This window comes from Geospiza fortis, unplaced genomic scaffold (assembly GCF_000277835.1).
Source record: "Geospiza fortis unplaced genomic scaffold, GeoFor_1.0 scaffold666, whole genome shotgun sequence".
Classification (NCBI taxonomy): domain Eukaryota; kingdom Metazoa; phylum Chordata; class Aves; order Passeriformes; family Thraupidae; genus Geospiza; species Geospiza fortis.
In genome coordinates, this window is record NW_005054470.1 from 499,025 (window position 1) to 521,395 (window position 22,371).

The 22,371-nt window shown below is 40.4% G+C and overlaps 1 protein-coding gene across 1 annotated transcript; it reads right to left on the reverse strand.

Moving 5' to 3' along the window:
* Nucleotides 1-19,525: 19,525 nt before the first annotated feature.
* On the reverse strand, nt 19,526-22,342 carry CYTL1 (cytokine like 1). Its single transcript, XM_005428055.2, has 4 exons — nt 22,002-22,342; nt 21,850-21,894; nt 20,363-20,491; nt 19,526-20,186 (listed from the first exon to the last, which is right to left on the reverse strand). The coding sequence occupies exons 1-4, from the start codon at nt 22,134-22,136 to the stop codon at nt 20,103-20,105; spliced, it is 393 nt and encodes a 130-aa protein (XP_005428112.1). The 5' UTR covers nt 22,137-22,342; the 3' UTR covers nt 19,526-20,102.
* Between the last annotated feature and the right edge of the window lie 29 nt (nt 22,343-22,371).

Here is a 22,371-nt window from a genome sequence, read left to right on the forward strand (position 1 = left end):
ATAAATCCTGTCCCACAACAAAATCAACTCCAAGTGGAAATATGTGTTTGTGAAAGGGGAAAAGTTACAAGTCTGGTGCTCAGCTCCTGACTGGATGGGAAACAGAGGAGGCAGGGGATTAACATGTGGCTGTGTCAGCACCCACAGTGCTGCCGTCAATGAGCCATGGGTGAAATGATGTGCTCCACCTGGTACCAGCGAGTAACCAGCCACTAGTCATATTCACCTCATATTCACTTAGATTTTAGTAGCCCAGCATCTGTGCTGTCACCTTATTCCCCAGAGCCTGACAAGGAGTTCAATTAGTGCACATGGTAAAACAAGGCAAGGCATCAGGTCTGAACTTCATACAGCATTCTTGCTCTAAGGTCTCAGAGCGGACTCACATTCCTGTGGGGAATGTACTCCATAAAGGCTTCTGGAAAGCTTTTCTCAGCTGTGAGGCTGTGAATCAGTCTGTGCTCCCTCTGGGTAAGGAAGCAGCATCTCTTGGATGGTTACCTTGCACTTCTGAGGAGGATTTTAGGAGTGTGATTTGCCACACTTCACAAAGTGGAGCAGTGTGGATTTGAACAGTACTTTCCTCTATCCCATCTAGGAAATCCTCATTCCTGCATTGCTTATCAAACAGATCAGATACCTCAGCTTTCCAAAACTGAAAAGCCAGCTGCCCACATGAGCATCAAGGAGATATTAAATCCTGCCACAAAGCTGAGAGTCTTGCACCTGAAATGATGTATCCATCCTTTGTGGCTGCATTTAATCTCCTTTTGTCCCCCACAGAAGGAAGAATAAAGAAATTTTCATCTGCTAAACCTTTAACAAGCAGATTTATTGAGAAAAGAGGACAATATTAGAGTCACCACATAAACACTCCCATTGCCCATGCTAGTATTCTTGCTGGGGCGAAACAGCCAAGATCCTTCAGGGAGGGAAAGGAAAGAGGAGAAAGCCAAAAATAGGTGCTTCACTTGTGTCTGGCTGCCTGTGCTGCCATGAGATGGAACGAGTCACTGGGTTTGAAGGAAAATGAAAGGATGGAGCTTTTTATTTAAGAAGATCAAGTTTTCGATGGTGTGTGCTACTGGTTGAAGATCTGAAATCCTAATTCCAAGGGAGCAGGAAGAAGTGACCTCTTTTACTTCATTAAGGCCTAAATATTGTCCCAACATTCACAAATATTGGAGAACTGCATTGCTGTGACGACAGTGCCCTCTTTTCATACATTTCAAATAGAAAAGCTGAGGGGTTCTTGATGCTAAAGGTCTGCATAGCACTGATTTTCCTTGAATCCTGATACTGAAATCAGCCAGATGTAAACTTTCTAACACAGTTTTGAGTATTAGAAAGTAGGAATTGTTTATTGCAGCATGCTGATCACTCAGAGGATCCTTCCTCTAATTGAGTGCCCCAAGCATCAGGTAAACAGAGTTTTGATCAGACACACTGATTACATGTTAATTGTCTATGCCCATTTGATGTTTATGTATTACTTTATTTTATACAGTTATACCCCTTATTGGAAGTCCTTATTTCATTATTTTCAGGTCTGTGTTCAAAGTCTGGTGCTCTTTTTAGGTGGTTGTTCCTTGACATCAACTTTTGAGTAAGCACAATACGGTTGCTTTGCGTAACTTCTGCTTTGTCAGCCTGGCAGAGCTGAGCTGGCGTCCTGCTTGTGTTTTGCATGACTCCTCTTTGCCTAAGTTACATCCTTTATCTACTGCTCCAAGGCTGTGCTGTTCTGCTCGACTGTTCTTATCAGAGTAAAGTGCTGTTCTGTTCTTCTGTCCTTGTCATCCTGCTCCAAACAAAGTTCAGAGGAAGCTCAAATCCTTGCAATTTCAAAGAACTTTCTTCATTGATTGAAAAGTTAAGCTGTAAGAGGTGTGGGACAAGTACTGAGAACACAGAACTCTGAGCATCTTCAGAGATCAATTCAATAGGATGTAGTCATCAAATCGAAAAAATAAACACCCTTATGACTGATAATGGAGTAGAATTTGTCTTTTATTTTTCTTCATAATCTGAAGCCATCTTTTGAATTATATAGTGCAGAAAGAACTGGATGTTCTTTGCAAGAGCTGGGTTAAACCTCAAAACCAGACTGGCTTGTGAATACAGCTAAAACAACTATTTCAGGTTTAATGGGATTCATTGCGTGTTTCCACATTTCTTTCTGGCCTGAATCCATTTTGAGAAAATGCAGTCTGAACCTAGTGATAACAGAAGGAAATAAATCTATTTTAATTAAAAATAGAATCACAATCCCCTAAAGCAAGATAATAAGCTATTCTCTTGCACTGAAAATAAGCTGGCCAGATTTCTGAATGACAAATCTAGGGTATTGTGAAGCAGGTGCTATGATGCCTTATCAGAAATTGGAGGAAGAATGTTACACTGACAAGAGAAAAATAATTTTTATGGTTTTACATACAAGTAAGTACTAACTGAACACAGCATGGCTGTATGGTAAATAATTACATGTTTCTCTGATTGTAAAATCTAAGGAGAACAATAAAAATTCCAGTTTCCACAGAAGTCTATCTGAACAGCAATAGAAGCATAGCTTATTTAGAGATCTACTATTATTAATGTGTTTGATATAATATGCCAAATAAAAATCACTGTGAAAGCCACCCATGGTGTTACATAATTTGGTGCGGTGGGAGTGTTGGCAATGTATCCCAAGATAGAATCCCTCCACTCTTAAAACTCCATTAACCAGGGATGTGGCTATTGCCAAGGGTGACCGTGTCCAGATCTGATTTTTTCATATCAGTGTTTTGTAAATTATCCTACTTGTAGCTCCAATATGTTTGTGTCTGCACAGGATATTTCTGTGGGGAATGCTCATTTCAGAAAACTGTGATATGTGCTGATTTTGGCTGGGATAGAATTAATTTTCTTCACAGCAGCTAGTGTGTGGCTGTGTTTTGGATTTGTGATGGAAAGAGTTGGTAACACAGGGATGCTGTAGCTGCTGCTGGGCAGTGCTCACACAGAGCCAAGGCCTTTCCCACCCCACCATGAGGAGGCTGGGGGTGCACAGGGGGCTGGGAGGGGACACAGCCAGGGCAGCTGACCCCAACTGACCACAGGGATATTCCAGACCATATGGTCAGCAATAAACTGGGGCATGAAGTGGGAGGGGGGATGTTTGGGTCTCAGGTTCTCTAGCTTGTCAGAGTGACGCCGAGATATTTTCAAAAGTCTATTTTCCCAGCCCAGCGCTCGAAGAAGGAGTCGGAGCTCTTCAGTTCTTGTTCTCAAGGTTGTTTATTGTATCTTATCTATAGAATTTTTTCTCCTGACCTGCCAAGGTCCGCTCAGCAAGACAGTCCAGGCACACTGCCTGCCCCTGGGGTGGTCTGTCTTTATACTAAAAATTATGTGTACAATGTTTACAATTACTTTCCAATACCTATCCCCTATGTTAGACAGTGAGCGTCTACTCTAAACCAATCTGTAAGTGCCAACATCACAGCAGAAGATGGAGGCCAAGAAGAAGGAGAAAAGCTGGACATGCCCAGATCCCTCCATCTTGCCCCCTGAACCCCCATTCTAAAACCCCCAAAAAATCTATTTTTCACCCCATGATAAATTCACTATCATTCTACTTAAACTGTTGTGGCTTGCAGATCTTCATCTAAGGTTGGTGACTTGCTCCATGGGTCATAATCAAACCCACAGGTGTTTTGGGCTCCGTGCCAGGGTCTCTGAGCCCCCTGGCAGGGGTCCTGGCCATCCAGGACAGCCAGAGGGATGTCCTGAATTCTGACATTTGGGGTGATGACTTTTGTCTTCCTAAGTCATTGTTATGTGTGATGGAGCCCTGCTTTCCCGGGCACGAACACCAGCCTGACCTTGGGATCAGAGGATGGACTCATTGTTTTGCTTTGCTTGCAGCAAAGCTTTTTCTTTCCTATTAAACTGCTTTTATCTCAACCCACCAGTTTTCTCACTCTGTTGGTTCTCTCCTCCATCCCAGTGGTGGGAAGTGAAGGAGTGGCTGTGTGGGGCTCATGACAATATATATGAAAAATGACAGGGAGATCTTGCCAACCCACATGTTGAATGGGCATCTACGTGTAAGGAGAGCTGTTCAGCATCCTTCCTGCCTATCTACTGCTGGTGTTGTCACAACAGAACAAAGCCACCACGTGGTTTTACTCTTTCCACCTTCAAACTCTGCCAACTTGTGTTACAGCCAGAGCTGCTCCTTGGCTGCCTTCAGCAGCTGGTGGAAGTGGGAGTGCAGCTGTGCCAGGGTTGTTTGTGTTTGCTCTGGATCCAGTGGGCATTTGCACATGTACAGAAGTGTGGTTGGCGAGAAATCCCACCAAAATCAGTTGGATGCACATGATTAAAATCCATCACAAGAACAAATTCTCTTCCTCGGGACTGAGACTGGCTGATAAAAGAAATGCATCAGTTCCATTACTACTAAATATCAGCATACAGAAATTCTCCTTCTGGACATCTCTTTATGAAAAATCTTTTCTTTAGGATTTTTCCTTCTGAGAAGCTGTGGTTCAGCAACAAGATGTAAACAATGGTTATCTGCTGCTGTGGAATGCAACAAGTCCGTCTGGATTGGCCCATCTTGGATGTTTATAGTTAATGGCCAATCAAGGACCGAGCTATCTCGGACAGAGTCCGAGAGAGCTGCTTTTGTTATAATTCTTTTCTTTTCTATTCTTAGCTTAGCTAGCTTTTCTGAGGAAACCTTTCCTTCTATTTCTTTTTAGTATAGTTATAATGTAATATATATATATCATAAAATAATAAATTAAGCCTTCTGAACATGGAGTCAACATTCTCGTCTCTTCCCTCAATCAAGAGCCCTTGTGACCACTGTCACAGAAGTTCAGGACACCTTGCAAAGGATGCTCTTCCCTCCATCCTTGGAAGGAGAGATAAAATAGCTTCAGGCCCTACAAGACCTGAGTGACATCTGAGCATCCCAAACACTTACAGGAATGTGTGTCCTGCCTCTCCTCTCTGCAGGGGTGGTGGGAAATTTTGGTTCTCTCTATCAATAGCAATCCCCTTGGCAGAAAAGGGACGATTAGAAAGTCAGGGAACAGATGGAGGATTTCTCCCCACCATCCCTGGTGGCTGTGAACTAGCAGGAATTTGTGGCTGGATCTAAAATTAGCTCCAAGCAAGCCTGGAAGGGAAATGAGAGTTGCATCTTTTATATGAATGGGTTTTTTAAAGATTTCATTCATAAAACATGAGGCAAAAGACAATGCTTTATGGGACCATGGAACTGGAGTCATCACATTCTAAGTGATTAAAGAACAGAAATTTTTGCATCTCTTGCTGTAAAGCATGTGGTTTTGCCTACATCCATGGCAGGTGCTTGAGGTAAGGAAGAAGAATTTTAAGAATCTTTACAGCAACAGGGAGCAAAGCTGATATCATGTGTGAAGAGACATGGAGGGGGAATGGGGTGGCATTTGGAGGCAGGAGGACACTTTTGCCCAGTTTAAGCAGGACTGAATCCTCAAAGGCTGTTCAGGATCTGACTGATGCCCACAAGAGTTTCTCCACAGATCTTGCTGGCCTGAGGCAGTGTCAGGTACAGGAGGAGGGCAATGCTGGTCCATATGAGCCCATAAATGCCAGTAAGAGCATCTTCTGCTTTCTCCACAAACCAGGCAGAGAAGATTTGCAGACCCATTCCATCAAAGCCTGTCAGTTTTATGAGTTTAAGCCTGTCTTGTTGGACAAACGACTGTTGGAATTGGTTTCTATCTCTTCTAGTTTTTATTTTTAGAAAAACCTTCTCTCTTCTCAATCTCAAGTTTTATCTCTATCATCCATAGCTTAGCACAAGGGTATTTCTAAAACAACCTGCTCTTCTTTGTTTTGTCCAGCATTTGTCACTCTGAGCTATTCATAAATTATAGGTATTTTCCTTTTTCTGTCAGATCAGTATATGTCAAAAATTTTCACAAATGCAGCAAGTGAAGTCCTTAATAAGTGTCTGATTTCACAAGATCAGTAACTGGAATGGGATAGTTTCAAGTCACACTTTTGCATAAGAATGAATAGGAAGCTTTAAGTGGAAGAACTACAGTAATTCAATAACCACTCTCTTTCCTAGAGCAGGATTTTCTATCTTGTCACTAATGTGCTGCCTCCAAAGCAGAATTAATCTCATCTTTATCTCAAGCCAAAACCAATTAGTGGAGGCAAGAGTAATAGTTTAACAGAGGGCCTGTGTGGTTCACAGGATTCTGTGAACTGTTCTCACTTCAGTTGTTGCAACTTAAATTTTGCAAAGTTTATCCTTAATAATTAGGTTTGACAGAACTTCAAGTTACTTAGTGTTACATGGATCAATTTGCTGGATTATGGGTCAAAGATTTTTTTTCTTTTCTTTTTTTTTTCGGGGGGGAGTTGCTTGCTTTGTTTTGCTTCATTTTGCTTTGCTTTGTTTTGCTTCATTTTAATGGAACTTCTAATTCTCTCCATCTAAGCCATGATATTGCCAGGCTTATTTAAGCTTTGACCTGGTCTTAGTGTGGAGCTTTGAACACAATATCAGACTCAAAGCAAACAGGAACACTCCAGGTTTTTTGGGTATAAACATATTGACCACCGAAGGACGACTCTGAAATGAACTAAACAAGGTGGGGTTGCCCCCTGGCTGTGACTTTTCATTGGCCTGTGCAGGTCTTGCCTCCTGTGATGCTGAATAAAGCACATTTGTTTTCTGTTTTCTCTGCTAAGTCTATTTTCCTCAGTGGTGTCTAACACAGAAAAAAACCTGTATGAGATCCTGGCTCATTGAGATGATTGGATGTTGTGTTTATGGTTAAAGTAACAAACAGCAGGTTTTGGAGGAAAAAAAATTTAAAATGTACATATATGTAAATATGTACATGTGTTCCTTACAAAAGTTGGGCGTTTATCAGCATCAATTAACTGAAACAAGTTTCTAGAGTGGGGGAAAGTTGAAGAGGGAGCAAAAGCTGTTAGCCTTGTTTTGTAACAGCATTGAATTACCCTATTCTTCTGGATGTGACCACACAAAGCTAGAATTTCTACTTTTCAGAAATCAAAGCTGTCTCAGAAATCTCTAAAAGTGAAGCAAATACATCTGTTAGCTTTTTTCTAGATATGTTACTTAGACAACAAGTAAATTTCATAGGCACAGCAGGACTCATCTCTGTTGGTGGTTGCAGAAACTGTTTGATTTAGTAACAGTTGTGCGAACGCCTTATTTCTTGCCTACACTTTTTTGCCTCAATGGTAGGACACATAATAGTGTCTAAATCTTTTTAAGCTTTTTGTAGTCTTTTACAGTGGGTATCAATTTTATCGACTCTTTCCTGACAGCTTCTATTACTGTGATACAACTCTTGAGACGCTTGTACCCAGTCTTGTTGAAGGTATTTATGTGTTTAACTTTTGGAAAGTTTAGTGTTGGGGTACTGGGTAACTTTTCTCTTCAGAATAATCTCTTGAATTCAAAGGGATTGCTAAAATGACATTTTTCATGCCCGCATATCTGCAAAGTATGGTTCAGTTGTACGATTCCTCCAATTTATTGGTCCACAAGGTACTTCTAGATTCATAAATGTTGACTTATTAATAGCTCCCTGGATGATCTCAACATTTATGTACTTGGAGAAAAGAGACTTTGTTTTCCCTAGATACAAAAAGATTCATATCATTCAGGAGAACATCTTATGTAACCTTGCTGTTGTTATTCTCTTACTGGAACAGCATAAAGCATTAGTTTTAATAAGGGGATTATGTAAAATAGGCCCACCTTATTTTGGTACATTGCCTGAGAACACATTTTCCTACAAAACTCTTCCAGTAATATCCAGTTAGAAGTTCATTCTATGCTGTGTTTTAAAATCCATTCCAAATAAGCATAACATTTAAATATATATTTAATGAATAACTATCTATCTAATTTGTTGAGCTGAGCCCACAGTCATTAAAAAAGGTAGTGACTTGTCACCAAGGTCAGAATTGGTGACAAGTGTTTTTGGTGGGCCATCCAGCCCTTGTGTTCGCTGTGGAACCACATCAACACACAGTTCCTTTTATTGTGGGAAAGATACAGTTTGAGCTTTAGGGTCATCAGAAGGTTTTTCACATCTCTTCACATCTTCCTATGCTGTCAAGAGGTGAAAAGATGGTTCTGCCTTTGATATCTTAAATCTCTTCTTTGTTGAGACTTGATTAGAAATTTAATTTAAAAAGGAGAGAAAAGGAAATAGTGTGTCCTCCTTAGAGGAATATTTCTAACACTGAGTATTTGGTCACAGAACAGAAGGGAAAGGGAAGTGATGGAGCACGGGAAGGCAGCAGCTCATGGAATGAGCCCTGTCAAGTGCTACTCACCTCTGTGCTCGTGAAGAGTAATTGTGGGGTTTTTCAGTTTGTTTTTCCATTCTCAAGGAAGATGTCTATCCTCCAAATAAAGACATAATTCAGGTCTCCCCACCCTCCTCTCTCCTATGACAGAAGCAGCTGTTTCTGCTATTCCAAGCTGGACTTAACAGAAAGGTGTTTGCAGGTGTAAAAATTAACAAAGAACTCTTGTAAATGGAAAATCCCACATGAGCTGTTTAAATAGATTGGACTACTGCAACTGTTCTTCTGACCAAGTCTATATTTAGTCCTTCTGTCAGAGAAACCATTAGTTTGGAGGAAAATGTTCTAAGAAGAAAAGCTGCATTGGTGGAGTCTGTTATATAAACTACCTTTTAATGGAGTCCTTTCTCTGCTGAGAACAGAATAAACCTTTCAGATAGCTTTGGTAAAGCTGCACTAACCTATATTCCTTAGAGATGCTCATCAGGAGGCATTTGTGCCTGCAAAAGCACATGGATGTCATTGCTGAATCACAGAAAGGTGCAGATTTGAGAAAAGTCTAATTCACCCCACATGCTCAAAGCAGAATCAGCTAGAACAGGTTTCTGAGGATCCTGCCCAGTTACACTTCAAATATCCACAAAGATGGAAACTCTTCAGTCTCTCTGGTGAGCCTGTCCCAGTGTCTGACCACCCTCACAGCAGGAGTGAGTGAGGGAAGAAGAGGGGAAGGGTCACTTCCATCAAGCTGTTGGCAGCATTCTTTCCATTGCAGCCGCAGCTGGGAGTTGTTGGTGTGTGTTTAATCTGGTGCCCATCAGCATTTCCAGGTCCTTTTCTACAAAGCTTCTTTCTGAACTCTTGGTCTGTGCTCTTGTGCCTGGGGTTGCTCCTCTCCAGATGTGGACCTCATACAACAGACCAGAACTGTTGGCCCCAGTGTCAACCCTTGAGGTATGCCACTAGTGGCCAGCCTCTAACTGGACTTCATTCTGCTTATAATAGCCCTTTGAACCTGGCAATTTATCCACTTTTCAATCCATCTTATTGTTTATTTTTCTAGGCTGCATGCCAGTTTCTTTTTGATGATATTATGGGAAAGCCTTTTTGAGGTTGAGGTAAAAAGAATCCTCTGTTTTCCTCTCACCCACTCTTCTCATCAGTTGGTTGTAGAAGTCTGTCAGGCTGGTAAAACTTGGTTTTCCCCTTCATTAATCCCAACCAACCATATCACCTACTTTCCCATTACATGTTTGGAAATAGTTTTCAGGAGCACCTGCTCAGGGATGGAGGTTACGTCGACCAACCTGCAATTCCACAAATTCTTTTTACCTATTCAAAGGAACAACTTTTGCTTTCTTCTGGTCCTTGGAAACCTCCCACAAACACCATTACTTTTCAAAGATAACTGAGAGTGGCCTTGCAATGACACTAACCCTCAGCACTCACCAGTGAAACCCATCATGCAGCACAGACTTAGGTAGGTCCAGATCATGGACTAAATGTTCCTCACATAACTCTTGTCCTCCCAGAGTATGTCTTCTTCGCTTCAGATGTTCCTAATGGTCTCTGAGGCCTGAGATTTCTGAAGTCTGATCTTACCACTGAAGATGAAAAAGGCAGTGAGCACCTTTGCCTCCTGCTCTTCCAGCAGTGACTCCATGCTGCTGAAGAATGTAGCTCCATGGACTTTAGGACCTGTTACAATCCCTTGCCAGATTCAGGACGAGCTTTGTCTTGCCCAGCCCTGTCTCAGATTGCTCAGACAGTGCCTCTATATTCCTCCTCAGTCTTCTGACCCCAATGTCATCTCATGTGAGTTTTATTTTTATATTTGAGTTTTGAGAGGATCTCCTTGGTCACCTATGCAGGCCTTTAGGTGCTCTTGCTTCAGCATGGGTGAAGATCCCCTCTTTGAAAAGTGTGGAGCACAGGGAATGTAATTTCAAGGGGAATAGATTTACAGTCTGCAACTTCCATTATATAATAGGATACTAATAAATCACATTTCTGGGAGTTTATTTATGGGAATTGACTGGAAGGATAAATGAACTCAGCTTTTATGAGATGTGCTGTTTTCTGCACATTTGGGACAAATTTATCTCTTGGAGTTCATGTGTCTTCCAGCAAAGAGAAATGAAATATGGCAATAAACTTTCCATACTCCAGACTTACAGAGACAAACCTGATCCTCATGCTTTCTTGTATTACAACAATCTTCCTCCAATTTATCCAAAGCTATCTTCAGCATCAAGTAGCATCAGAATCTGTCTGGCTATTGTTAATAATAAACCCTGAGTCAGCTGTAGAAAGGCAGATTTCAAAATCAATGATGCTAAGTGGAGTGAAGAAGACAAAAACAGCCCATGCAGCAGCTATCTGACTTTGCAATGTGACTTGGTGAATTGAGTCATAAATTAACAGATGAAAAGCAAAAATGGTGAAATGCCAAAATCCTGATTGTAAAACCTGTTTGAACCGACCAGCATACTGTCTTTTAAGGGTGAGCTCAAGCTAAGGAAAAAAAACAGAGTTGAAAGGTGTGAGTTATTATTACCAACCTCGCTGTTTTCACTGCAAATGTGCTGTTAAAACTTATGTAGCACTCAGTTTCAAAAGTTGATAGGAGTGTTTCTGCTGTGTTTTTTTCTTTTGAGTCCAGCTCAATGACTCATACTGAGACACAGCATCCATTTTCCAGACTGAGCAGCCAATGAACAAGGGTTACTTAAAACTTAACAGATTGACTGGCTTCAAGTAGCAGTAATAGAAAACTATAAGGATTTTTTAAACAAATCTATGACCAGTGCAGACCCTTTGTGCTCATTGCTTAAGTTTTAGCATAGTGCCAGCTCATGCAAGGGTTTGTGTGATGGAGAAAGGACAGGATGTTTGTGAGTACATCCCCTCTTCTTTTAGGTCCCACAGAAGCTGCAGTATGGCAGAACATCTCTTTAACTGCATTGCATATTTGTGTAAGATCCTGGTATTGATTAGTCTGCACAGTTGCATAAAAGGATATATTGCTGCCTGCTAGAGCTTCCTGTTTCCTAGGATCCATTACTTGATCTGATCTCTACCCTAAATTCTCTATAACATATCATTACACTCAGTACAAATCACACTTAAAATACTAGTGCTAACTTACAGTAACACAGTTAACACCTCTTGTATGTGTTGATTCATTTCCCTCATTTTTTTAATAAGATTTGTCAACCCTGATCCTGACTGGACTCTTGACTTTCACCAGCTGTACAGTGGCATTGTATGAAATTGTATTTGATTGCCCAGGTGTGGGCAAGAGAGAAGAGGTGTGGGGCCTATCTTAATGTCTGGCTGTAAACATGCCATGTGTATGGAGACACATAACATGGTCTCAGTGGTGGGGGCTGCAGAATTAGCTTTTGAAGGCATTAATAATGAATTACTGTGCTTTTAGTGATCCAGTTTAAACTGTTTGTTATTGTTCTTCAGGATCTCAACATTTTTTAAGGAATCCATGGCTGTTCTGAAGTTATTGTTTGCTGCTGAATTCTGGATTTCGTTCTTTCCAAAAGGAAATCTGTAAAGTAATTTTGCTGTGACGATCAGGTCTTTGTTTTTCAGTATCATGAGTCCCATGCAAGTCACTGTGAGAGTATTACAGAGAATAGGCTGACCTTTCTTTGGCTTGACAATAGTTTAAACATGGAGGAGATTTTTCTTCAAACTGGTTCTGGCACATATAATAATACATTTTAAATTTGGACCACAAACCTAGCTTTGGTCAAAAGCTTGCCAAGAAGAATAAAATAGCAATTTGTTTGATTGCCATGTAAACTACTGGTTGTGAGCCACACCCAGATGGTGTGAGGATGTGCTGGAGTTAGTGCTCAGAGTGCTGGAGGAGAAAGCTCAAAAGGCATCTGTTTTATTTTTGTCACTGTCATCAGTTTGCTGTCTGATTCTAGGCTAGCTTTTTGTGCTACAGTGTTCATACACACATCCTCAAAACCACATTTAAATAACAAAATAAGCTGTCTGTTTAAAAGCCTCAATGCCTCAACTTAATATCTGAGTTGTCAAAGGTATTATGAAATGTAATTAATATAAATAAAACACTTCATGATCTTTTCTTCACCTGTCTACACCTCTATCCAGATTTTTATGCCATGCTGATAAAAAATTCTAAGTTGAAAGCAATTACTGTGTGAATGAAGAGATAACTGAGAAAGCCTAATAGTATAATTATCCTTATCAATAGATTTTTTTGAAAGCAACTTTTTGTTGTCCTCCTTTGAAGACAGTGATGATTAAAAATGATTTTATTTGCATAATTTCTCTTCTGCATAAGCCTGCTTTATGAGGACATAAGTGACAAAATGCTATTACAGAAGACTGGAGCAAGACTGATGAATTTGCATTGATTGAAGAAAACAGTTTTGTGGGAATTTAAGTATCTTTCTTTGAAAAAACCAAGGAGGCAGGATATTCTTTCCTAGTGTTTCTTCATTCCCATCCCCATTGTCTGCTCTCTGTTCAGCCAAAATGACCAAATGACCTTTAGGATCAGCTGAAAATTTTTGACTCTGTAAGTCATGGCAAAATGACAAGGTTTATGTCAAGTTAATCTCAGGCAGTTGGATCAGCCCATTTGTTCTCACTGGTGCTGAGCAGTGAGTGGGGTGTGGGAGAGGGGGAAGATGTGGCTCTGACCTTCTGTGTGCTCCTTGTGGCCACAGTGGAAGTTTGCTCAGCCATCCTCCTGCAAACACTGACCCTGTATCATTCTTTCTTTCTCTTGTATCACCTCATGGCATCTTTTACCTTCAATGCAGAAGATTTCAGAGATGACATATGCACCCCATGTTCCAAGTAATTTGGCCACAGACTTTCTCCTGGTATCTGTAAAGCTGGGGAAAGCTCAGAACATAGAGCTAGGGGCTCTAGAGCTAGGACAGACTCCTAGGACTTCTTCATCATGACACACTCAGATACTTAATGCAAACAGGACAGGAGTGGTTGAAGGGAATAGAAGAAGGAAGTGAAGAAAGGTGCGGCTTCCCCAGCTCGGACCTGCACCAGCTAGGTGTGGGTCAGGCCCAGGCTGTACAATCTGATGAGTGTAAAGGCTGAACCAAAGGTACTCAGGACATGTTTTAGTCAAGGACTGAGATTGCAAAAAATTATTTAAAAAATCAGTTATGGCTGGTTATTAAGATTTCAGAGGAGGACACTAAGGCAAGCAGTATATTTCACAGCAACTAAGAGCCAGATTGTTCTGCTTCAGGGCATCAAATGCAAAAATTTCCCGGATGTATGGCTAGTGACCTATTCACTAGAAGAGGGAGGCTATAGAACATCCTGAGTGTGTGTCTTTTCTTCCTTGACCTGGCCTCTGTGTCCTGATCAAGGAAAAAATTTGATAAACAACATGATTTCCAAGCCCACATCTCCTGACTGTCTAGCTGTCATAAGAAGACAGGAACAGCCAAGCACTTATGGACCTCAGAGAACTCACAGTGGGAAAAAAAAGTTTTAGTTCTGCAACTGCAGAAAAAGATCCCTCTGTATTAAACAGTGAAAAACAAACAAACAAAATAGGGTGTAATGTTCAAATAACATTTTTTTTCCTTTCTAACTCATTAGTGTTCTGTCTGACCTTGGTTCGCTAAAAATGGCATTCTTGCTTCCCTTTATCTCTCGGTAGGAGTAACACTTTTCTAACTCATTTATCTGGTACTTATCCAATGGCAAAGTCATCAGGAGACTGGGAAGATCTGGGATCTGTTCCCTTCACTACTTCAGGGTTTGTGTTTGAACTCAATAATAATATGAAATGCATTAACAATTTGAAAAGCACAGCTCTTCCCAGGAGAACAACTGTAACACTGTGCTCCAAAATCAGTTATTTATTTGTTCAGTGTTAAGAACATTCCAGGTATTGACGCATGCTTGGCTACTTGGAAATTGTTATAACAGTTCTGGGTGCAGTTTTGACCTGGGGCAGATGCCACTCTTCCAGACAAGATCTGGATGTGTTCTAGAGGATAGCATGGACCAGAGACCATTGCCAAGGAGCAGCTTGACTGCAGCCACTCTGATTTGGAAGGCAAGTGTTTACTAGTTAGGACAGGACAGCAAAAGGAGCAGCCATTGTATTTCATTATCCATTGCTTTTGTTTGTCTGTTTTCCCCCAAGTGTTTTCTTTTTTGTGGAGCAGTGAGGACAACTTGTACTCTAACTTTTTATATTCATCTTAAAATTTAAATAAAAAAGTGAAAAATTGTCCCCAAATACTTGGAGATCATTTTTCCTTTGTAATATACTGTTTTCGTGGCAATACCAATAAATCTTTCTTTCTACACTACTTGACATTGATAAAGCCTCAGCTGGATGTCTATATTTAATGTCAGACACTGTGCTCTAAAAAAGATGGGAAACGAGTGAATAGAAATAAAAGAAAGGCAACAAGAAGTATTTTTTTGACCTCTGATCAATGAATAAAGATCAAGAAATAACAATCCAATCCCCATTTCTGTGATGAATAAATCTGAAAGCAAAGGCTTTAAATTTTGAGAGAGTAAACTGGGTTTTTGGTAAAACTTTGTAACAAAAGTGGGGTCTAGAATGGATTGATTTGAACTTCTGTGGTCTTTCTAGATCAACTGTTTCATGAAGTCTTTCAGGCCAGCTGCTACCAGAAAAGACCTGTGATAGCCAGGCTAGTCTTGGGCTTAAGGGATGCAGTAGGTGATCTTGAGTTTCTTTCTTGTTCTATGACTTCGGTTTTTCCTTCTGTAAGATTTGAATATTAATGAAGTAATGCCAATATATTCCAATCTATTGCAAAACATCTTTGGAGAAATTTTTCTTTCCCCCAAATCTGTTTGACTTCAAAATCCTCTTATCTGTCTGAACACATCCTCTTTACAGATCTGCAAATATGACACAAGATTTCAGGCTATATATCTATATAGTTATTGGTATTAGAAAAATAAATATTTTGATAGGTTTTAAACACTGCTGTATATTATTTTATTATTCATATTCATATTATTCATCTCAGGATATACATTTTTCCAGGTTTTCACAGTCCAGAGGCAAAAAAAACCCCTACTGATAAAGAGATATAATACACTTGTAATTTGGCAAGAAAACATCCACCCCTCCCTGAGGAAACTTAGACTATGAAAAATCCCTTGATAATAAGACCATGACCCTTCTCTGGGCATTGTCTCTGAATTTTGACTTAGTTACCAAGAGCTCCCTTGCAGACAGGTTTATTTACTCTGCATGGTACAGGGTTCCTGGCCATAGCAAAAGAAAATGATGAACCCAAAAGATTGCGCAAATAAAGTTGCTGGAGCTTGCCCATTGTAATTTTCACTTGCTCTGCCATACACTCCAAAAATGAGAAGATTTATTGTAGATAAAAGTACTGGTCCAAGTACAGTGGTTAAATGTTTGTAAGGTAGCACTATTTACCAGACTTTAGCATCGTAGCAAATTTTTGGAAAATCTAGGTCAGAATCTTATTAAGGCAACCTGCAAACTCCTCAAACATTGGAAATGATGCAATTGACAAATGGGCACTTCCAAATGTGGTGTTTGGACAAAGCAATGCTCTTCTCAAAATGTACAGCCTAAAAGATCAGATTCCTCTCCAATGCTGGATTAAAGCTTTCCCTTCTCATAACAAAAAAAAACCCAACAAAAAACCCAACAAACAAACGAAACAAAACCAAACCAAACAAAAAACCCATAATATTTGTACCACTCTAATTACTAGCAAATCACATTCTATCCAGTGGAACCTCATCACTCTGAAGTACCTAATTCTTTGTTTGAAGTCTGCCATCCTTCCTGATTTTGCAAAACCCAGTGTATGAGGAGTTAACTGATCAGAGTGCCTACTTAAGGAAAGCCAATTTGACTGGGAAAAAAAGAGAAGGGAAAGGAGCTGGTTCCAGTAAAATTGATCTATGAAATTTTTTTCAAAATTGGAAATTGATATTTTTAATAGTTTTGCAAAGACAGTGCCCAAGATCTTGGGATTCCATATAATATAAGGGAGAGTTTAGCAGTCCTAGGGCAGGTCTTTAGTGAGGCTTCTTGCAGAGCCAGAGAAGTCTCCAAAAGAAAACCTATTCCTAGGATTGACTACTCCTTCCAACAAACCTCCTTCAGCAGGCAAGAAAACAGAACAGATGCTTTGTCTTTCTACAGTTCTTTCCTAATCACTGTACAAACTGAGTGCACTTTCTAAATGATGTGCTTATAGTAAAATTCTGCAATAACTAGGCAAGCTGCCAGTTGGCACATTACAACAAATATGTCCTTCTTAATCCCTCCACAGTCTCCCTTGTTGGCCAGAGCCCTAATGAGTCTGGGCTGCTGTGTTGCAGGAATAAATGCTCAGCTGCGTGAATGGCTCCACTGCTCCTTATATACCTGGTGAATTAAAAAGTTGGTAAACTGAAAGGGAGGGGTGGATGTTTTCTTGCCAAATTACAAGTGTATTATATCTCTTTATTGGTGGGAGTTTTTTTGCCCCTGGACTGTGAAAACCTGGAAAAATACATTGTTCATAAAAAGGTTTCATCTAATCACAAATCTTATTAAGACAGTCTGAATGACAGGAGGTTACTGTGAACTGAAAAAGCAGAGCTTTGCTCTCAGCCCACTTTCCATTAAAAATGTCATATGAGATGTAGAGAGAGTCACAGCATAAGCCATAGGGAATATGCTTGTAAAAGCCCACCAACGACCAGAAAAACCTGATTCTGGAAATAAAATATACAACACCTGCAAATGGGGATAGGCTTTTAAAATCCATTCAAGTATGTACAGTCCCCAAAGCACCAACTTGCTTTTTGCAGTTTCTGTAGAACTAGGGTGTACCAGTGCAGAGCAGAGCTGTTGGTAAGCAGCCATGCTGAGTGCACTGCAGTGTGTCCTTGCCAGTCATGAAAAAGCTGAAGTCACTAACAAAAACAGTGCAAATAAAACAATGATTTCTGTTCTGCTTCCAATTCAAAAGACTTCTTGCAAGATACTTAGTACTAAATAAATTAGGTTACATTTTCATCACAGAAGTAATCAGCCTGAAACAGGTGAAAATATATTTGGAAGATGGTTGCAGGAATGAGAACACCATGGGAGAAATCTGGAGTTATGATCACACATTTTTTCGAAATGTCTAGGGAAGTCTTATTAGCCTCAATAAAGAAAAAGAGGAGTTTTGAGAAGATCCATGAGAAAATCCTCATCAGATACTCAATTTCAGAGAGTGTGTGTCCCTGGGACAGGAAAGCAGCAGGGGCAGAAGTGCCACAGTTGCCTGCATGTTTACCCAGGGTCTGGTTCTGTGGTATGGGCTTCTGCAGGAGAGGAAACACATCCTCCTCTGCAGTTTGCTTGCCAGTGACAATACAAGCTTTACAACAGGCCAGTGTTTACAGCCTGTGACATCTGGGGGTGGGAAAACCAGCCAAAAATTAACAGCTTCTGCTGCCAGTTTCCAGGCATGTGTACTGTCCAGTCCCTGGGTGAGCTTTGTAAGCACCATGGCCTGTGGTGACTGTACCACACTTTCTTGCAGGGCTCATCCATGGCTGGCTTTGTATAAAGATATGAAAAACAGAGGCTGTGATGTGGTTTTGGTACTTTTGTGGAAGTGGATAGAACTTGATGTTATCCCAGCACTGCTTGCTTCCCCAGGAGGGGTCTCACTCCCTGGTTAGAGGGAGCAAAAATTTGAACGTGGAGTCTGACAGCAAATGGTTCAACTCCACCTGTGTTTCTCCTTGATCCAGGGACCTGCCTGTGCTTACACACTCCTGTGGGTACCAGGCTACCTGCCAGCATGCTAAGAGGTGCCCTTATTGCAGAATGTGGCTGTTGTGGAAGGAGTTTGCCTTTGGCATGTCCAGGTCATGCAGAAGAACAGGTATTGGTATTTCTAGAGCGTGTTGGGTGTTGTACAGAGGCTGTTGGCTTGAAGGGAAGGGTTCTGAAAGGCAAACTGAGCAATGATTTTCCTGATAGTAGGGCTATCTGAGCTGTTGCACATTTTTGAGTTCAGCCTGGTACTAGATCAGATTGCTGAGTTGCTGCTGTCTCTACCAGATGCTTGCAGAGACACTGGAGTGAAACCACTGCAGGCAGGATGGCTCATCTAAAGGATTAGTAGGGTTAGCACACAAGGACTCAATCTTCAAGAGGGAATTACAAAGTCTGATAGGCACTTTCCTTGAATGTACACTTAGAATTGAAACAAACTGGAAAGGAAAGTCCTTGTTTACTTCTTCCCCTTGTACCTCTCCTGGGGTCAGATTTTCCCACCTTTATTCTATTTAAAGGCACAGTCAAATTTTCTATTGCTAAAATCAGACTAGTAGTTTTAACAAAATAAGGTGATTCTATAATGAAGAAAAAACCCTTTCCTGCCCATCCCCAGCACTCTTCTTGCTTTGAATTAATCTTATTATTCACTTATTTACATAACAGTGGTCAAACATGTTGATTTGTACCATCAGGATGTCAAGCAGAGGAGCTGTGATTGTTGTGCAAACACCCAGTTATGGAAGATGGGACTTTCATGAAACATGGGGAGACCACTGACCAAGTCACCAGGGCTGGCAGTGCTGTAGATAAATGGTCAACAAATACTATTCTGGAGAGAGAGGAATTACTTGCCCTCAGGGAAGAAGAGATTCTCTGAGGTAACACCAGCTACTTCCAAGAATATGGGGATGATATTTTTTATTCTTGACAGCAAAGAGCTGTTGGTTGTGAAGGTCTCATGTGCTGCACATTCTGAAGACACCCATGACTTTGGAATTTCTGTCTGGAAGTTTTATTAATCCTGCTGGCTCAACTATATGGGTTATGTCTCAAAAAACTGTCTGAAATTTTAATAGGCTTTCTGAGCCAGAGGCTCAGAATTTATCTCACAACCCAGAAATACTATTAAAAACAAATCACTAATTTCATCAAACAAATTGTTTCTAGTATAGAAAAATTCTACTAGTAGAAACTTACACTTTGTCAAAACATGCAAACAAAACAAAGTTTGCATTGCTATGGAAACAAAGGTTATGCTGGGAAAACCAACTTGCAAGTGACTGTGAAAAGCAAGTTTGTAAGAGTGACACCTTTCAGCTTGATCTTGAAAGATATTGCAACACAAGCATCTTGGATTAGAAGATTGTTTTTATTTAGTTTTCCACAGAGACATGTTTCTTTCACCTCTATTCTCACAAATCTGACATCAAAAACTGTCAAGATATATATATATATGAGCTATACAGGCAGAGAAATCTGTCAGTACAGCATTACTATTACTCTTCTTCTATCAAACATTCTAAGAAAAACAAATATGGTCCCTTCCATGCCCATCTAATACAAGAAAAACCGCTAAGTCAAGAGAGAATATATATGAGTCTAGTTATTCATAAAAGAGTAAAAATTAAAAAAAATCTAGTTTCTGATGTTTAAACAAAACATACTTTATACATTTGGCTGAGCTGAAATATTGTACCTTGCCAAACGAAAAACTGCTCCTAATGGTAGGCTCCCTAGCAGCTCAGTAGGTATGCAAGGCATGCAATTCATTTCCTGCCAAGGCAGAGAAAAATGGGTAGGTCTGAGATTATATTGCTAGTGTGCTTGAAAAATATCTTAGTTGTTAATGTTATAGACTGCGTATACATATTTTGACTTTTGGTCTCCTTGAAACTTTCCCAGGTATGACTTTTGGGTTAAGTGTCTTTTAACTCTCAGTGATGGAGTGTTCAATGGGAGGTGAAATAGGAATTTCCAGAGCATTACAGTCATCAGTGAGGAACACCAGGTCCTGGAGAAACAAAAAAAAAAAAAAAAGGAAAAAAAGAAGGGTAAGATTTATAAGGAGGAAGGTAGAAGATAGCACAGTGAGAAGTTTGGGCCTGATCCAGTTTTGGATCAGGGGACAGTGTGGAGACAGGCAGGGCTAAAGGCAGGGACTCTCCCTGTGGATGAATCTTGACCTACCCTTCTGCAGTAGGAGATCAGGATGGTGTACAGGCTCCGTGCTTTTTCCTTCAGCTCACTCACTTCAACCATTCTGTCACACCCAGGGTAGGCCACAAAGTCACGGAGCTTTGCCAGCACACAGTAATTCTGCAAAGCATGCAAAAGAGGTCTGTGTAACCCTGCACAAACACAGATTCATGTTAAGCCCACCACTTCCAAAATTCTTACTGCTATGTGGGAACCTTGAATTCCTACCTCTATGTACTTGTAATCTATGCAACCTTTAGTCAGGCAAATTAATCACCAGTATTTTATAACAAAGATGTTTGGTCCAAATAAGTGCTCGGAAAATTGCATATATACAGTCTTAGTCTGCCAGCTAATTTCTCACATGCTTTAGGAGGCAGCAGCTCCAATACAATCAAATCTGCTCCCATAGTAGGTGTAGTATTCTACAGAATAGGTGCACTCTCTCACTTTTTAGACAGTACCTGATTTAGCAGATGAAGAGATTATCAAGATCTCTCATAGACTGATTCCTCTGTTCCTGTACAATAGGGTGAACCGTGACCAGTCCTGATTTTTTCGAAGTAATTTTTACCTCAGATTTTGTGTTATCAAAATAAAACACAGATAACATGAATTTCACTATGTCCTTGTGAAGCAGGTAAATAAATATCCCAGCTTTTGCTTTAAAGCCAGGGAAACTGAGGCTCTGGAATCATATTCCTTGGTCTTTGCCATGATGTGAGACACTGGCAGCTCTGGAACTGGGATCTAGAGAGTCCTGAATTACAAGACTTGGTGTAGTTGCTTATGGAAAAATGTGTCAGAAATTTGTTTTGTCTGATATTTTCTATTTTTTATCTACTCTGTTGAACACTGGAAAAAGAAGCAAAATGTATCAAATACCCCACTGCAGAACACTAGGATACTAACTGTGTGTGCAAGTTTTTTTTCTTAGCTGGGAGACAACTATTGGTTTTTTTCTCAGTTTCACACTTCCATATCCTCAGGCACACTTTTTCTTTCTGTATTTAACAAGTAGCTCTTTAAAAGAGAAAAAGCTAATAAGGTATTCCTGTATTGCTTTTTTATTAAAACTAACTGCCAAAAACCATTCAGGATATAAAATGATGTAGATTTATTGAGTGAAGAAAGTTAATTTTAAATTTCTTCTTTTACACTACTATTCAAATTTTTGTTTGTACTTCTTTAACTTCTGAGAAGGCTCTGTTGCAGTAAATTAATTGTGTGCATATAGTAATAACTTAAAAACATTGATTTCCTACTTTTAAAATTTTTAATCAAGTAAAATCTCAGAAAGTCAATTGGGATAATAATAAGGTTCAAACTAACTTTTTTATTTTTTGTTACTCATCTACCTAGTTAATTAAACTTATAAAAATCCTTTTAAATCACACCTCTGGGGTATAATAAGAGTTATTATCACTTTTCATTGACTGCTTTTCCTGCACAACAGTAAGAAAAGTGTGCAAACTTACGTGTATGTCCAAGTACAGCCTGGGCAGCGTCCCCACGCACGAGTCCTGCGGGAAGGAGGAAAAGGTCATTGCGATTTTGTTTTGAGAGAAATCTCCCGTCAAAAGTGGCAACCTGCAGCGCCTGTGCAGGAGCAGTTTTTAGGTGGACTCACCGCAGTTTTGGAGGTCTGCAGCTCCTTAAAGGACTCAGTGATTTCTTTGCTCAGAGACAGCACCCTGGAGTAGCAGGTCGGAGGGGCTGCGCTGGCAGCGGAGAGCAGAGCAACCAGCAGCAGCAGCATCTTCATTGTGGGCAGCTTGTCCAAAAGAGGAGGAAGGCAGGGAAAAAATCACTCCCACTGGTTAGGTAGGTACTGCTGAGCATCAGTGAGTAAGCTGGACAAATCAGCCCTCAATTAAATAGTCTCCTGCATGAGCAGGAAGAAAAGCCTGGGGGTGGTCCGAGCAGCAGCTCACGGCCGTCTTGAATTTCCTGCCAGCCTGTGAGGCAGAGCTGCAGGAGCTTTCCTGCCCAGAGCAGGG